Here is an 18,956-nt window from a genome sequence, read left to right as displayed (position 1 = left end):
GGCTGTTCTTTCTATACTCAACAACTCATTCAGTAGCTGGCACATAGCAGATCCTTAGGCAGTACATATATTTTAAAATTATTTGTTGAAATCTGAGCAGAAAACAAAACAAAATAATGTTTAATTGTGCTACTTTACAAGGTACTTCCAGCTCTTGAACTGCAGTGGAATGGAGAGCAGTTCAAGAGTTGTAAATATCGACAGGTCTCCCCTGCGGCTCTAAACTGTTCGTGAGCTTTAATAACTGGGTTCTTTGCTGAAGCATTGTCGTTAATGATTAATACAGTTTCTAAGGTTTAAATCACTCTAGACTTTCTAACAGTTTAAATTTCTTAGGGTGAAGAAAATAATAAAGCCAAGAGGATTATAATTTACAGGGGAAAAGTAAGGAAAAAGAAAACAATCAAGACATAGATATTTGCAACAGAAGCTGACCATTCTTTAAACTTTGTAACTTTGTTTTATTTACTGGGGATAGATGTGGATTTTAAATGGAGGAAGAATATATTTAAATCATAATCAGGCTAACCTTTTTATTTTTTTAAACTGACATTTATACAGATTTCCTGAACTATTCAAATTAATATAGTACCAAATTTAGTCTCAAGTTAAAAACACAGAATGCATGTGTCCTGTCTCCCTGACAATATCATGCATTCATTTCCCCGTGCCAGGATACAAAGGCATGGCAAGCCGATGTCTGAAAAAATAAAGTCTGTTTAAAAATTATTATTATGCAAGTAATAGAATTCTGTCTACTTAATAATCCATTGTTTAATTGATAAGATAGAGAATAATGACTTTTACAATAGAAAAAATAAATTCAAGCAGCATAACTTTCTGATGGTCTCTTTCACATTTTTATCTTTTAAAGCATAGAATTTAACTTAACTTAATAACATATACATATTTTCAGTCAGAATTTCAAAATTGCTTTTCTAATATGTCCATTGTGTGTATACCTGTATATCCACTGTCTCTATTTGACTTAAAAAAAAGTTAATTGTGGGCTTCCCTGGTGGCGCAGTGGTTGAGAATCTGCTGCCAATGCAGGGGACATGGGTTCGAGCCCTGGTCTGGGAAGATCCCACATGCCACAGAGCAACTAGACCCGTGAGCCACAACTACTGAGCCTGAGCGTCTGGAGCCTGTGCTCCGCAACAAGAGAGGCCGCGATAGTGAGAGGCCTGTGCACCGCAATGAAGAGTGGACCCCGCTTGCCGCAACTAGAGAAAGTCCTCACACAGAAACGAAGACCGAACACAGCCAAAAATAATTAATTAATTAATTAATTAAAAAAAGTTAATTGTGTGTCAAAGATATGATTTCACAATGTTTGCATCTCTCTCTTATAAATGGAACTAAAACAAAAGATTGTGTTACACACATGTAATTCATCATTAATCTGCAAAACTATCAATATTGGGATAGGCAGTAGCAATTTAACACTTTTGTGATCTGTAATTTACATAGGAGTTGATAATCTGAACACTGATACCATGTATTTGATCTGAGAGATACACTGACGAATTACAAAATAAAAATAAAAATAGTAATAATTGGTACCCTGGATTCTTTAAGAAATTAAGTCTTTACTTTGTATTTAAGTATTTAATAATTAGTAGATTTTTTGCCAGGCAATTTGTATAAAGTTTATAAAATCACATTGTCTATTCTGGGAAAGGCTAGGAGTCCAGAGTGCCTAAAGCACAGGCACTGTATAGTGGACTGAGGGAGAGATTAGGTATGCAAAATATATACATTTTAAAGGGAAAAAAAAAAACAATTTTATTTAAAGAAAAGTGATCAACACTTTATAGTTAATAAATCAACATTTATAGTTAATTTAAAGAGGCAAGTATTTTGTTGAAATACATTCTTATATGCTGGGAAACTTTTATTTTATAGATACAATTAAACTTGAATTTAAAAGTATTCTCTGGTTTTATTAAGATAACGTATTTCCCAAAGTAGCAATTTATCATACCTTTGTAGTTAACCTTGAAGCCAATAGATCCGACACTTTCATCTGTTTGAAGGTGCAGCCACATTTGGCTACTCATGCTTACTATCAAGTCTGGCACAAAGCTTCCAGTCAGCCTAAAAACGGATGGACAGAGAAGGGAGAAATGGATTATTAAAATACCCTCTGTATGCAAATTATGAGACAGATATGTTTCTCAATACTTTCTTGGTTAGAAGCAAACAGCTGTCAGATAAACTTATAAGACTGTGTTGTTATAACAGAACAAACAACATAATTTAGTGATCAAGGTTTATTATAAACAAGTACTATTTTATGTGTTTAACTAGGTTAGATCTTTCATATCCCCGAGGCAAGATGCTAAATTTTATTTTTTTAATTTATTTATTTTTTAAAATTTTATTGGAGTCTAGTTGATTTACAATGTTGTGTTAGTTTCTGCTGTACAGCAGTGAAGCAGTTATACATATACACATATCCACTCTTTTTTAGATTCCTTTCCCATATAGGTCATTACAGAGTACTGAGTAGAGTTCCATGTGCTATACAGCAGGTCCTTGTTAGTTATATTTTTATATATAGTAGTGTGTATATGTCAATCCCAATCTCCCAATTTATCCCTCCTCCGTCTTCACCCCCCGTAACCATAAACTGTTTTCTACATCTGTGACTCTATTTCTGTTTTGTAAATAAGTTCATTTGTACCAATTTTTTTAGATTCCACTTGTAAACGATATCATAGGATATTTGTCTTTCTCTGTCTGACTTACTTCATTCAGTATGACAATCTCTAGGTCCATCCATGTTGCTGCAAATGACATTATCTCATTCTTTTTTTTTTTATAGCTGAGTAGTAATCTATTGCATATGTGTACCACATCTTCTTATCCGCTCCTGTGTGAATGGACATTTAGGTTGCTTCCATGTCCTGGCTACTGTAAATATTACTGCAACGAACACTGGGGTGTGTGTATCTTTTTGAATTATGGTTTTCTCCAGATATATGCCCAGGAGAGGGATTGCTGGATCATATGGTAGTTCTAGTTTTAGTTTTTTAAGGAACCTCCATATTGTTCTCCATAATGATTGTACTAATTTACATTCCCACCAACGGGGCAAGAGGGTTCCCTTTTCTCCACACTGTCTCCCACATTTATTGTTTGTTGATTTTTTGATGATGTGGTACCTCAAGGTACTTTTGATTTGCATTTCTCTAATAATTAGTGATGATGAGCATCTCTTCATGTGCCTGTTGGTACAGGGACATTTTGCCTGAAGTAGCTTCACACATTTAGGAGAAGGGACGGCAGGGTTAGGACCTGGAGCGTCTTTCTGCTCTAGAAAGTTCTACACCTATTTCTTATTCCTTTTCATTTCTAGATGTCTATCTGCTTATCTTTTTATTCTTTGATACTTCCTACGTTTCCTTGTTTTTTTTTTCATTTCCACAATTTCCAAAAATGTATTTGCCCTCTTATTTTTTTTTAACATCTTTATTGGTGTATAATTGCTTTACAATGGTGTGTTAGTTTCTGCTTTATAACAAAGTGAATCAGCTATACATATACATATAGCCCCATATCTCCTCCCTCTTGTGTCTCCCTCCCACCCTCCCTATCCCACCCCTCTAAGTGGTCACAAAGCACTGAGCTGATTTCCCTCCTGTGCTATGTGGCTGCTTCCCACTAGCTATGTATTTTACATTTGGTAGTGTATCTATGTCCATGTCACTCTCTCACTTTGTCCCAGATTACCTTTCCCCCTCCCCGTGTCCTCAAGTCCATTCTCTACGTCTGCATTTTTATTCCTGTCCTGCCCCTAGGTTCTTCAGAAACTTTTTTTTTTTAAGATTCTATATATATGTGTTAGCATACTGTATTTGTTTTTCTCTTTCTAACTTCACTCTGTATGACAGGATCTAGGTCCACCCACCTCACTACAAATCATTTTCGTTTCTCTTTAATGGCTGAATAATATTCCATTGTATATATGTGCCACATCTTCTTTATCCATTCATCTGTCGATGGACACTTAGGTTGTTTCCATGTCCTGGCTATTGTAAATAGAGATGCAATGAATATTGTGGTATATGACTCTTTTTGAATTATGGTTTTCTCAGGGTATATGTCCAGTAGTGGGATTGCTGGGTCGTATGGTAGTTATATTTTTAGTGTTTTAAGGAACCTCCATACTGTTCTCCATAGTGGCTGTATCAATTTACATTCCCACCAACAGTGCCAAGATACTAAATTTTAGATCATTGAAAATCTTACACTTCTTTTTGAACTGAAAAGAAAAAAAGAATCTATAAAAATCTTTAACTTGTTTTTTTAACACCAGGAATGTACTTCATTTTGACATTCAGGTTTCATAGAACTGTGTTCTAAAGAAACATTGTGAAAAATATTTAAGTACTGTGCAAAACAATAAAATGGCAAGGAGTATAATATAAACATTCGCAATACTGATGTTAGGCTAGTCATGTCATGTATGTTGTACTGGGAATAATTTTATTTTAAAGGATATTCTGCTATTGCATCACTGAATCTAGGCATTAATAATCTCATTCAGTAATGCTCAATTTTATAACCCTAACAGGGGAAATTACTTAATGTTTCCTTTGTCATTAATAATGTTTTAGTCACATATTTGAACTGAAGCCAAGGGTCATATAAAGCCGGAAAGCAAATGAGTAAATAAGATCTTGAGGGGAAAAGTCTGTCAAGAATACAAAGAGAAAAAAAAAAATGGATTCACTGCTGAGTAAAATATCCATAATGACTAGGACTTCTAAATTACATACTTAAAAATAAGTTTGTAAAAGCAGAAATTCTTAAGTGTTTACCTACTTTATTGGTAGAACCATGAAGATTTCTGAAAAATTGCACGAGGAGAGAAGGTATAAAGTTTCCCTTCCTAATAAAAAGGGTACCCTAAGAGAGCAGTGTCCTGGATGGAGGCTATACTATAATTAGACCAGCAGAGGGCAACATGGAGGACTGTATCCTTGAAGCCACCATGGCAGCAGAATGTCCTGCTCACTGGTCAGCCACCAAAACTATAGAACATTATCAGCAGACTGCATTAGCAATACAGCTATGCCATCAGTGCCCAGTGTTACAGAATTTATGGGAATCCATCACAAATGAACCCAGTTAAATATTATGATTTAATTATGGGATTGTGAATAATATTAAGGAATAGTGTGAGATATAAAGATACTATAAGATATTATAGAATTTTAGACTACATTCACTTTCTTCTTGCCAAAGCAAATTTAAAATTATTATAATGTAAAAGATACAAACACATACATTCTCCTTTGTAACATATGTGTATATCTGTATGTATTCATATACATACACATACGCATTATCGTTTGAAAACTTTGTGGCATGTGAACTTTCAATTTTCAAATTGATGAGTTCAAAAGAACTAGTCTTTTGAGCTATGGTAAAGAGACAGGTTTATGGGCAAGAGTGAGGACTCAAGCTCAGAGACATGAAAGAAAGTAAAGTAAATCCATTATGAAATGGGCATGAGAGCTTAAAACTATAGGATGTGCATCAGCTATACCATATCAAATATGCCAACAATCTATCTCATAGTGAATATGATGAGATTAAATCATTCCTCTTTATTATACCCTCCTATATCCATTCAATCCTGAACTCTTTTACCAGCCCAAAACCTCTAGCACACATAAGTTTGTCAGTATTTCATAAAGAACAGCTAACATATATAGACTAATCGTTCCACTGCCAATTTGTTCTATTGGCCGTGATTCTACCAGTTCCCACAACCCATTGGTGGTATAAGGGTAAATATAAATCTAAAAAAAAAAGGATTAAATTAAACATTTCCCCGATATCAGAAGGTAAAGAAAAATTCCCCTTTCTCTCTAGCATTTCTCTTACGAAACTTGAAATTATAAATTATAATGTTTGTTACAGATGTATGTAAATCTTTTAAGCTAAATAAGCCTCTTGTCAATTTTTGCACTACATGAATGACTTTCTTGCAGGCCTTAGTGCTACCTCTTTGAAATGTGAACATCAAGGAAAATGTCACCCTGTCTCCCTGTTTCTGTGGGAGTTTAAGCCTAGGCATATAGCTCCATGATGTTAATTTCCTGCTTTTCATAAAGATAGGAGAAGTTCTATTTTCCCTTTTGATACGGTCAATTAACATGTATGTAAATAGATTGTATCTGCCTGATATATAAAGGGTAAGATTTAGTTCTCTTTGCAATCTCTTTAGCAGATTGCCTATGATGTCCATCACAGTCTAGTTGAATGCTTATTCAATATTAAAACTGTTTCATTCTTTCTACTTTTATGGAGAGTCTTGACTGGGTTGGCAGGAGATTTTTTTGTTAATTATATTTCTCCAACAATTTGGTGATGAGTGTGGGATGCAAATGGCAGTTCCAAAATTAAGTGGACCAGATGAAGTTCTTACGGCCACATAACAGTAGTTTAAGAGACCCTAAATTATAAAAAGTCTCCCTCCTAGTGCTCTGCTCTTTTGGAATACTAGCTAGATGAACCACCCTCTGCAAATTTAAGATTTTTCTATTGAGTAAGCATGGGTAAATTGGGCTCTAAAATCCCTTCAGGATCATGATTAGCTTTGATGATGGAAAAATATGGGAAGCCAGGAATGTTGCCTGCAGTTCTTAAACAACTACTATCTCTGTCACATTTGGAATACTTATGAGAATACAGTCTTTCAAAATTTATGAGGGATTTAGGAGGTCCACATTATAAGCAAATTAATTATTGGTATTTACTGGATGGACGTCATTCTAAGAGTAAAATTAAAAATGATTTGGAAAGCCAGAAGGAAAGACTGAGGAAAATGGAAGAATTTACTTTAGAAAACTTGCAATTGTAAATCCTTTTTCTGCCCTTTGAGGTGTAAATCTTCTACAACCAGGAATGTCTCTCTCAAGGACTTGGAAGCCATAGATCTGAAATAAAATCATCAAAGGAGATAGCATTCCTGTTTTCCTGACTCTGTGGGAGCGAAGAGCCCAACTTTGCTAAGTAACTACTAGCAAACACAGATGACATATTAATATTGACTAATCTCCCACCTAAAGTTTTCCAGTACTTTTCTACTAGCTCACCCCAGCATTTAAACACCATCCCACCTTGTCCAGAAGAGTTGAGTTCAGTTTGTCTTCCCTATAACAGTAGTCTTGACCCTCATTAGTCTTTGCCCCTATTGCAATAGTCTTGAATAAAGTCCTCCCTGACTGTTTAACTGGCCTGACATAATTTCTCTCTTATAACAGTATAGACATGATCTGGTCTTACAAATCCAAGAATCCAATTATTGGCAGAGTAAAACTGAGGCCATCTTACCAATTTTTTTATAATATCAAAGTAAAAGTAACTGATATACATCCAGATACTCAGTATCTAAATTTGACACACACACACACACACACACACACACACACAAACAGTTGTGTTTACTAGTTTGATTGCAAGGAAGATGCAGCAGGAAAACTATCACATAAGAGAAACAGAAATCTGGCATTCATAGTTTAAGACTGCAGTAGACAGGCGTAAAGTCTCTTGATTAACTTTGAGATACAAGTTCCTTCCAGTCCAGGTACAGATAAATAAACAAAAGTGGATATTTATTCAAACACATGGAGGCTAAATGATATGCTACTAAACAACCAATGGATCATTAAAGAAATCAAAGAGGAAATCGAAAAATACCTAGAGACAAATGAAAATGAAAACATGACAATCCAAAACCTATGGGACCCAGCAAAAGCAGTTCTAACAGGGAAGTTTATAGTGATGCAAGCTTACTTCAGGACATAAGAAAAATCTCAAATAAACAACCCAAACTTACACCTATAGCAACTAGAGAAACACAAACACAACCCAAAGTTAGTAGAAAGGAAGAAATTATAAAGATCAGAGCAGAAATAAATGAATTAGAGACTAAGAAAACAACAGAAAAGATCAATGAAATTAAAAACATTAAAAGATGGTTCTTTGAAAAGATAAACAAAATTGAAAAACCTTTAGCCAGACTCACCAAGCAAAAAGAGAGGGCCCAAATCAACAAAATCAGAAATGAAAGAGAAGTTACAACTGACACCACAGAAATACAAAGGATCATAAGAGACTACCACAAGCAACTATATGCCAATAAAATGGACAACCTAGAAGAAATGGATAAATTCTGAGAAAGGTACAATCTCCCAAGACTGAACGAGGAAGAAGCAGAAAATATGAACACACCAATTGCCAGTACTGAAATTGAATCAGTAATTTAAAAACTCCCAACAAATAAAAGGCAAGGACCAGATGGCTTCACAGGCAAATTCTACCAAACATTTAGAGAAGAGTTAACACCTATCCTCCTGAAAATGTGTACAGAAACAAAAAAGACCCCAAACAGCTAAAGTAATATTGAGAAAGATGAACAGAGCTGGAAGAATCAGGCTCCCTGACTTCAGACTGTACTACAAAGCTACAGTCATCAGAATAGTATGGTACTTGCACAAAAACAGACACATCAATCAGTGGAACAGGATAGAAAGCCTGAAAATAAACCCATGCACTTATGGTCAATTAATCTACAACAAAGGAGGTAAGAATATACAATGGAGAAATGACAGTCTCTTCAACAAGTGGTGCTGGGAAAACTGAACAGCTACATGTAAAGGAATGAAATTAGAAGATTCTCTAACATCATATATAAAAATAAACTCAAAGTGGTTTAAAGACCTTAATGTAAGACTGGATGCTATAAAACTTCTAGAGGAAAACATAGGCACAACACTTTTTGACACAAATCGCAGCAATATTTTTTTGTATCCATCTCCTCGAGTAATGGAAATAAAAACAAAAATTAAAAAATGGGATCAGGACTTCCCTGGTGGCGCAGTGGTTGAGAGTCTGCCTCCCGATGCAGGAGACATGGGTTCGTGCCCTGGTCTGGGAAGATCCCACATGCCACGGAGCGGCTGGGCCCATGAGCCATGGCCGCTGAGCCTGGGCATCCAAAGCCTGTGCTCCGCAACGGGAGAGGCCACATGTACCGCAAAAAAAAAAAAAAAAAAAGATCAAATTAAACTTAAAAGTTTTTGCACAGCAAAGGAAACCATAAACAAGACAAAAAGACAACCCTCAGACTGGGAGAAAATATTTGCAAATGGAGCAACCGAAAAGGGATTAATCTCCAAAATATACAAACAGCTCATACTGCTCAATATCAAAAGACAAACTAACAACCCAATCAAAAACTGGGCATAAGACCTTAATAGACATTTCTCCAAAAAAGACATACAGATGGCTAATAGGCACATGAAAAGATGCTCAACATTGCTAATTATTAGAGAAATGGAAACTAAAACTGCAAAGAGGTATCACCTTACACTGGTCAGAATGGCCATCAACAAAAAGTCTACAAATAATAAATGCTGGAGAGGGTGTGGAGAAAAAGGAACCCTCCTACACTGTTGGTGGGAATGTAAATTGGTGCAGCCACTGTGGAGAACAACATGGAGTTTTCTTAAAAGACTAAAAATAGAGCTACCATATGATCCAGCAATCCCACTCCTGGACATATATCTGGAGAAAACTATAGAAAAAATATATGCACCCCAACAACATTCATAGCAGCACTGTCTGCACAGCCAAGACATGGAAGCAACCTAAGTGTCCATCGACAAATGAAAAGATAAAGAAGATACGGTGTGTATATATATATATATATAGTTATTTATTGTTATTTATTTATTGTTATATATATATAGAACAATAGAAAATATATATAAATATATGTATATACAATGGAATATTACTCAGACATAAAAAAGAATGAAATAATGTCACTTGCAGCAACATGGATGGACCTAGAGATTATCATACTAAGTGAAGTAAGTCAGACAAAGGCAAATTTCTTATGATATCACATATATGTGGAATAAAATGAATGAATTTATTTACAAGAAAGAAATAGAAAAAAAAACTATGGTTACCAAAGGGGAAAGGGGGTGGGGAGGGATAAATTAGGAGTTTTGATTAAAATGTACACACTACTGTATATGAAATAGGTAACCAACAAGGACCTACTATCTAGCACAGGGAACTATATACTCAACATCTTATAATAACCTATAATGGAAAATAATATAAAAAAGAATATATATATACATATATATGTTTAAAAAGTGGATGTTTATTAATCATGTAGATTTAACTGATTTTTATACTAATACAATTATTGATTTGGACTCAGGCAAAAAATGGTTCACAGTCTGGGTTTGTCCTCAAGACTTACAACACTTAGAGTCATGTATACTAAACACTGTAAGTTCAGTATGTGCCTTCAACAGGTGCCTCATAATAATACTAAATCATGGTTCTGAGTATTTTTGTGTTTCCTGTCTAGAAAAAATTATTTTGAAAGATGAATAATTACTGAAGGGCCCAGATCATCTCATAAATATAATGTTACTTATGTGATTGATGAGAACTAGGAGAAATTTACTGGGCCTGTGAAGGAAAACACTTAGCTAAAAATTTAGATTCAGGCTCCAGAATGAAGCTACTCCACAAAACTGAATCAGGTAATATTTCATATGAAACTACAAAATAATACTCATATTGTTAATCATTTGAAAGTGTAAGCAATATACACATCACAACAGTTTGTAAAATTAATGTATGATGAAAGAAAAATTTTGACCATTGCTAATCAAAAATGTGCTTTAACCATTCACCACTGGTACAATAAACGTAAAGGCTAATATTGCACTGAATTTTTAAATTCATCTTATTGTAACCCTGACAATTGCTTTGCTTTGTATTTTACTGTGGACTTGCTGTATATTTAGATGAGTGCAAATTGCCAAGATAAAGCAGAAACAGCAATAGAGATAAATAGAAAATTGTAGCTTTATTATAAAATAGTCACAGAAAGAAAAATTATAAGTGCAAACGCAAATCTAAAAAAAATCCAAAATTTCCCTAATAACAAAAGGGAAAAATAACTCTCCTCCCCTCCCACCTCTCTTTAGCATTTCTTTTAGAAAACTTGCAATTACAAATGATTGCTTTCTCTTTTTCTTTCAGATGTATGTAAATGTTTTAAAAGCTAAATAAACCTCTTACCAGTTTTGCACCCCAAGAATGTCTCACTTGGAGGCCACTGGAGTCATCTCTTTGAAATGTGAACATGAAGATGGATGGTGCCCTGTCACCTGTTTCTGTGAGAGTTAAAGCTTAGGTGCTTGGCTTCAGGATGTAACTTCCTTCTTGTCATAAAGAAGACAAGGATAGTGCATTCAGGTTACTATTTAAAAAAAAAAAAAAAGATAGGAGAGACCAGGTGGTTTATAAACAACATAATGCACTATCCTTTTTCTTTTGATAAGGACAATTAACATGTGAAATGATTATATCTACTTGTCTATATAAATGAGTTAGTTTTTTTTTCTCCTTTTGCAGTCTCTTTAGCAGATTGCCTATCATGTGCATCATGGTCTGATTTAATCCATTTTCAATAGTAAAACTAACTCATTCTTTTCTTTACTTTCTGGGAAGGATTCACTGGGTTGGTAAGTGACTTTATATCGATATTTGTATTTTCTCAACAATGGTATGTCACTTAAAACTCTGCTCTTTGCATCCAGCGTCAATGGCTAATTAATCTCGATATCCTTTCAAAGACCTTGGTTTAGACTAAAACTGCTTAAGACAACTTTTTATTCAACCCCCATCCCTGACAATAAGGGGTGCTTCTGGGTCACAGAGGAGGGAGTCTTATACCATTCTCAAGAAAAACTCCGAAAAGAGTCTTCAAATAGTTTTAACATGTTTTTAATACATTTTTTGAACCAGTTATCAGTAAACTTAAATTAAAAACTTCTTTAATATGTGTTTATTTACAAGCTGTGTAACCTCAGCATTCATAGTGCATTCTAAGCTTCTTAGTTAGTCCCTTCATGCTAAAATAAAAGATTAAAAGCCCTAAATAAATGCACTCAGAAATATTCCTCAAGCTCTCAAGTACAATATAAAATAAAAGAGAAGATCTATTAAATTTCAAATATGCTCAATGCCTGATTTTCCTTATAATCACTCTAAGCATTATGGGTGTATCCATTAGAAATAACAACTATAGTCCTACATTGGAACATATTTTTTGTATTGTACAAGTATGTAACTTTTGCCTTTTATATAAATGCATTTAATATTCTTCCTTCTAATACAGAGCTATCAAGGATGATGTATACCTTCATTTCTGGATACATGAAATTAACTAAGGATGATGATGATGGCTGCAAAAATTAGATTAAAAAAAACCCTGAAATATCACCATTAGGGTGACATCAAAAAGTGTTATCACAAGAGGGTAGACAGCAAAAGGAAGAAGAAATACAATCCTGCAACCTGTGGAAGGAAAACCACATTCACAGAAAAATAGACAAGATGAAAAGGCAGAGGGCTATGTACCAGATGAAGAAGCAAGATAAAACCCCAGAAAAACAACTAAATGAAATGGAGCTAGGCAATCTTCCAGAAAGAGAAATCAGAATAATGATAGTGAAGATGATACAGGACCTTGGAGAGAGAATGGAGGCAAAGATCGAGAAGATGTAAGAAATGTTTAACAAAGATATAGAAGCATTAAAGAACAAATAAAGAGAGATGAACAATATAATAAATGAAATGAAAAATACACTAGAAGGAATCAATAGCAGAATAAGTGAGGCAGAAAAACAGATAAGTGACCTAGAAGACAGAATGGTGGAATTCACTGATGGGGAACAGAAAAAAAACAAACGAATGAAAAGAAATGAAGACAGCCTAAGAGACCTCTGGGACAGCATTAAATGCAGAAACATTCGCATTATAGGGGTTCCAGGAGGAGAAGAGACAGAGAAAGAACCCAAGAAAATACTTGAAGAGATTAGAGTCAAAAAATTCCCTAACATGGGAAAGGAAATAGCCTCCCAAGTCAAGGAAGTGCAGAGAGTCCCATACAGGATAAACCCAAGGAGAAACACGCTGAAACACATATTAATCAAATTACCAAAAATTAACAGCAAAGAAAAATTATTGAAAGCAGCAAGGGAAAAATGACAAATAACATACAAGGGAAATCCCATAAGGTTAACAGCTGATTTCTCAGCAGAAACTCTACAAGCCAGACCAGAGTGGCATGATATACTTACAGTGATGAAAGGGAAGAACCTACAACCAAGATTACTCTACCTGGCAAGGATCTCATTCAGATTCGATGGAGAAGTCAAAAGCTTTACAGACAAGCAAAAGCTAAGAGAATTCAGCACCACCAAACCAGCTCTACGACAAATACTAAAGGAACCTAAGTGGGAAAAACAAGAGAAGAAAAGGACCTACAAAAACAAAATGAAAACAATTAAGAAAATGGTAATAGGAACATACATATCGATAATGACCTAAAACGTGAAGAGATTAAATGCTCCAACCAAAAGACACAGGCTTGCTGAATGCTTACAAAAACAAGGCCCATATATATGCTATCTAAAAGAGACCTACTTCAGACCTAGGGACACATTCACACTGAAAGTGAGGGGATGGAAAAAGATATTCCATACAAAGGGAAATCAAAAGAAAGCTGGAGTAGCAATACTCATATCAGGTAAAATAGACCTTAAAATAAAGAATGTTACAAGAGACAAGGAAGGGCACTACATGACGATCAAGGGATCAATCCAATAAGAAGATATAACGATTATAAATATACATGAACCCAACATAGGAGCACCTCAATACATAAGGCAACTGCTAACAGCTATAAAAGAGGAAATCAACAGTAACATAATAATAGTGGGGGACTTTAACACCTCACTTACACCAATGGACAGATCATCCAAAATGAAAATTAATAAGGAAACACAAGGTTTAAATAGACCAGATAGATTTAATTGATATTTATAGGACATTCCATCCAAAAACAGCAGATTATACTTTCTTCTCAAGTGCACACAGAACATTCTCCAGGATAGATAATGTCTTGGGTCACAAATCAAGCCTCAGGAAATTAAAGACAATTGAAATCACATCAAGCATCTTTTCTGACCACAACGCTATGAGATTAGAAATCAATTACAGGGAAAAAAACATAAAAAACACAAACACATGGAGGCTAAACAATATGTTACTAAATAACCAAGAGATAATTGAAGAAGTAAAAGAGGAAATCAAAAAATACCTAGAGAAAAATGACAATGAAAACACGATGATCCAAAACCTATGGGATGCAGCAAAAGCAGTTCTAAGAGGGAAGTTTATGGCTATACAAGCCTACCTCAAAAACAAGAAAAAACCTCAAATAAAAAATCTAACATTACACCTAAAGGAACTAGAGAAAGAAGAACAAACAAAACCCAAAGTTAGCAGAAGGAAAGAAATCATCAAGATCATAGCAGAAGTAAATGAAATTGAAACAAAGAAAACAATACCAAAGATCAATAAAACTAAAAGCTGGTTCTTTGAGAAGATAAACAAAATTGATAAACCATTAGCCACACTGATCAAGAAAAAGAGAGAGAGGACTCAAATCAATAAAATTAAAAATTAAAAAGGAGACATTACAACAGACACCACAGAAATACAAAGCATCCTAAGAGATTACTACAAGCAACTGTATGCCAATAAAATGCACAACCTGGAAGAAATGGACAAATTCTTAGAAAGATATAGCCTTCCAAGACTGAACCAGGAAGAAATAGAAAATATGCACAGACCAATCACAAGTAATGAAACTGAACCTGTGATTAAAAATCTTCCAACACACAAAGTCCAGGACCAGAGAGCTTCACAGGTGAATTCTATCAAACATTTAAAGAAGAGATAACACCCATGCTTCTCAAACTCTTCCAAAAAATTGCAGAGGAAGGAAAACTCCCAAACTCATTCTATGAGGCCACCATCAGCCTGATACCAAAACCAGAAAAAGATATGACAACAAAAGAAAATTACAGACCAATATCACTGATGAATATAGATGCAAAAATCCTCAACAAAATACTAGCAAACAGAATCCAACAACACATTAAAAGGATCATACACCATGATCAAGTGGGATTTATCCCAGGGATGCAAGGATTCTTCAATATACGCAAATCAATCAATGTGATACACCATATTAACAAATTGAAGAAGAAAAACGATATGATCATCTCAATAAATGCAGAAAAAGTTTTTGACAAAATTCAACACTGATTTATGATAAAAACTCCCCAGAAAGTAGGCAGAGAGGGAACCTACCTCAACATAATAAAGGCCATATATGACAAACCCAGAGCAAACATCATTCTCAATGGTGAAAAACTGAAAGCATTTCCTCTAAGATCAGGAACAAGACAAGGATGTCAACTCTCACTACTATTATTCAACATAGTTTTGAAGTCCTTGCCACAGCAATCAAAGAAGAAAAAGAAATAAAAGGAATACAAATGGGAGAAGAAGTAAAACTGTCTCTGTTTGCAGATGACATGATACTATACATAGAGAATCCTAAAGATGCCACCAAAAACTACCAGAGCTAATCAATGAATTTGGTAATGTTGCAGGATACAAAATTAATGCACAGAAATCTCTTGCATTCTTATACACTAATGATGAAAAATCTGAAAGAGAAATTAAGGAAACACTCCTATTTACCATTGTAACAAAAAGAATAAAATACCTAGGAATAAACCTACCTAGGGAGACAAAAGACCTGTATGCAGAAAACTATAAGACACTGATGAAAGAAATTAAAGATGATACCAACAGATGGAGATATATACCATGTTCCTGGATCGGAAGAATCAATATTGTAAAAATGACTATACTCCCCAAAGCAATCTACAGATTCAATGCAGTCCCTATCAAATTACCAATGGCATTTTTTTACAGACCTAGAACAAAAAATCTTAAAATTTGTATGGAGACGTAGCCAAAGCAGTCTTGAGGGAAAAAGTGGAGCTGGGGGAATCAGGCTCCCTGACTTCAGACTATACCACAAAGCTACAGTAATCAACACAATATGGCACTGGCACAAAAACAGAAATATAGATCAATGGAATAGGACAGAACGCCCAGAGAAAAAACCCATTCACCTATGGTGAACTAATCTATGACAAAGGAGGCAAGGATATACAATGGAGAAAAGACAGTCTCTTCAGTAAGTGGTGCTGGGAAAACTGGTCAGCTACATGTAAAAGAATGAAATTAGAACACTCCTTAACACCATACAGAAAAATAAACTCGAAATGGATTGGAGACCTAAATGTAAGACCAGGCACTGTAAAACGCTTAGAGGGAAACATAGGAAGAACATTCTTTCACATAAATCACAGCAAGATATTTTTTGATCTATCTCCTACAGTAATGGAAATAAAAACAAAACAAAACAAATGGGACCTAATGAAACTTAAAAAGCTTCTGCACAACAAAGGAAACCATAAACAAGACGAAAAGACAACACTCAGAATGGGAGAAAATATTTGCAAATGAATCAACGGACAAAGGATTAATCTCCAAAATATATAAATAGCTCATGCAGCTCAATATTAAAAAAACAAACAACCTAATCCAAAAATGGGCAGAAGACCTAAGTAGACATTTCTCCAAGGAAGACATACAGATGTCCAAGAAGCAAATGAAAAGCTGCTCAGTGTCACTAATTGTTAGAGAAATGCAAATCAAAATTACAATGAGGTATTACCTAACACCAATTAGAATGGGTATCATCAGAAAATCTACAAGCAACAAATGCTGGAGAGGGCGTGGAGAAAATGGAGCCCTCTTGCACTGTTGGTGGGAATGTAAATTGATACAGCCACTATGGAGAACGGTATGGAGGTTCCTTAAAAAACTAAAAATAGAATTACCATATGACCCAACAATCCCACTACTGGGCATATACCCAGAGAAAACCATAATTCAAAAAGACACATGCACCCCAATGTTCATTGCAGCACTATTTACAATAGCCAGGTCATAGAAGCAAACTAAATGCCCATCGACAGACAAATGGATAAAGAAGGTGTGGTACATGTATACAATGGAATATTACTCAGCCATAAAAAGGAATGAAATTGGGTCATTTGTAGAGACGTGGATGAATCTAGAGACTGTCATACACAGTGAAATAAGTCAGAAAGAGAAAAACAAATATCATATATTAACACATATATGTGGAACCTAGAAAATGGTACAGATGAACCGGTTTGCAGAGCAGAAATTGAGACACATAAGTAGAGAACAAACGTATGGACACCAAGGGGGGAACGCGGCGGGGGTTGGGGGTGGCAGTGTGATGAATTGGGAGATTGGGATTGACATGTATACACTGATGTGTATAAAATGGATGACAAATAAGAACCTGCTGTGTAAAAAAATAAATTAAATTAAATTTAAAAAAAGTGTTATCACCTCACTCACACCTGTTAGGATGGCTATTCACAAAAAGGTAAGAAGTAACAAATGCTGGTGGGAATGTGGAGAAAAAGGAACCCTTGTACACTGTTGTTCAGAATGTAAACCGTTACAGCCCCTATGAAACAGTATAGAGGTTCCTCAAGAAATTAAAAACAGAAATACCCTAAGATTCAGCAATCCCACTTCCTGCTAGAGATATCCAAATGAAATGAAACCATTATCTCAAAGAGTTATCTATAATCCCGTCTTCACTGCAGCATTATTCACAATAACAGGGCTATGGAAACAACCTAAGCGTCTGTCAGTAGATGAATAGATCAAGAAAATTTATGCGTGCACACACACACATATCGTTCAGCCTTAAAAAGGAAATAAATTCTGTCATTTGCAACAACATGGGTGAAACTGGAGGGCATTAGGATAAGTGACACTAAGTCATATAGAGAAAGACAAATACTGTATGGAATCACATATGTGGAACCTAAAAAAATAAAAAAGAGAGAGAGTATTAATTCATAGAAACAAGAGAGTTGCCAGGTATTGGGGAGTGGGGGAAATAGGCAGAGGTTGGTATAAGTGTACATACTTTCAGTTATAAGATGAATAAGATCTGAAAGTCTAATGTGTAACATGATAACTATAGTTGATAACAGTGAACTCTATAACTGAAATTTGCTAGAAGAAGTAGAACTTAAATGTTCTCACCAGAAAAAAAAAAAAAAAGGTAAATATGTGAGTTGATAGATGTGTTAATTAACTTGATGGGGGGGAATCCTTTCACAAAGTATACATATATCCACGTTGTATAATTTAAAATGCTTTACATTTTTATTCATCAATTATACCTCAGTAAGTCTGAAACAAAATTTTAAAAGCAAATAAAATAGAAAAGAAAGTGGATCAAAATACTAGACGAACAACATAGAGTTTTAAAAATAAAAATACATGAAGTACTGTGGAATGATGGGACTACATAAATGTTAATTCAATTAGGTAACTGAGTAGTGAATAATTGTGGTTTTTACTTCATTTATGGTGTTGGACTTCAGAAGTTTTAATTTATTGGTTAATTCTAAAGCATAATGTGTGTGAGAGTCTTTGGAACAGTTATTACAGATGCAAAAAGATGTCTATTTCAACACTTGTTTGTTTTTTTGGTGGGGGGTGTACGCGGGCCTCTCAATGTTGTGGCCTCTCCCGTTGCGGAGCACAGACTCCGGACGCGCAGGCTCAGCGGCCATGGCTCACGGGCCTAGCCGCTCCGCGGCATGTGGGATCTTCCCGGACCGGGGCACGAACCCGTGTCCCCTGCATCGGCAGGCGGACTCTCAACCACTGCGCCACCAGGGAAGCCCCTCAACACTTGTGTTTAGAAGAATTTTAAGGTCAAGACCTCAGCACATACATCTTTGTACTCATCTGTGGATACTTCAGTCAAATATTGGGTTGGCCAAAAAGTTTGTTTGGGTTTTCCATAATTGCTTACAAAAAACACAAAAGAACTTTATGGCCAACCC

General features: G+C 35.1%; 1 protein-coding gene across 1 annotated transcript in view; it reads right to left on the bottom strand.

Moving 5' to 3' along the window:
• LOC137210719 (CUB and sushi domain-containing protein 3) overlaps positions 1-18,956 on the bottom strand; it is a 705,705-nt gene that overhangs the window by 539,475 nt on the left and 147,274 nt on the right. Inside the window, exon 7 of the mRNA XM_067712783.1 lies at positions 1,988-2,100. Within this exon, the coding sequence (XP_067568884.1) occupies positions 1,988-2,100 (113 nt within the window). The remainder of the gene's footprint in view (positions 1-1,987; positions 2,101-18,956) is intronic.

The sequence above is a fragment of the Pseudorca crassidens genome, chromosome 17 (genome assembly GCF_039906515.1).
Source record: "Pseudorca crassidens isolate mPseCra1 chromosome 17, mPseCra1.hap1, whole genome shotgun sequence".
Lineage (NCBI taxonomy): Eukaryota > Metazoa > Chordata > Mammalia > Artiodactyla > Delphinidae > Pseudorca > Pseudorca crassidens.
Note: the sequence above shows the minus strand (reverse complement) of the source record. Positions and strands in the feature narration are given on the sequence as shown.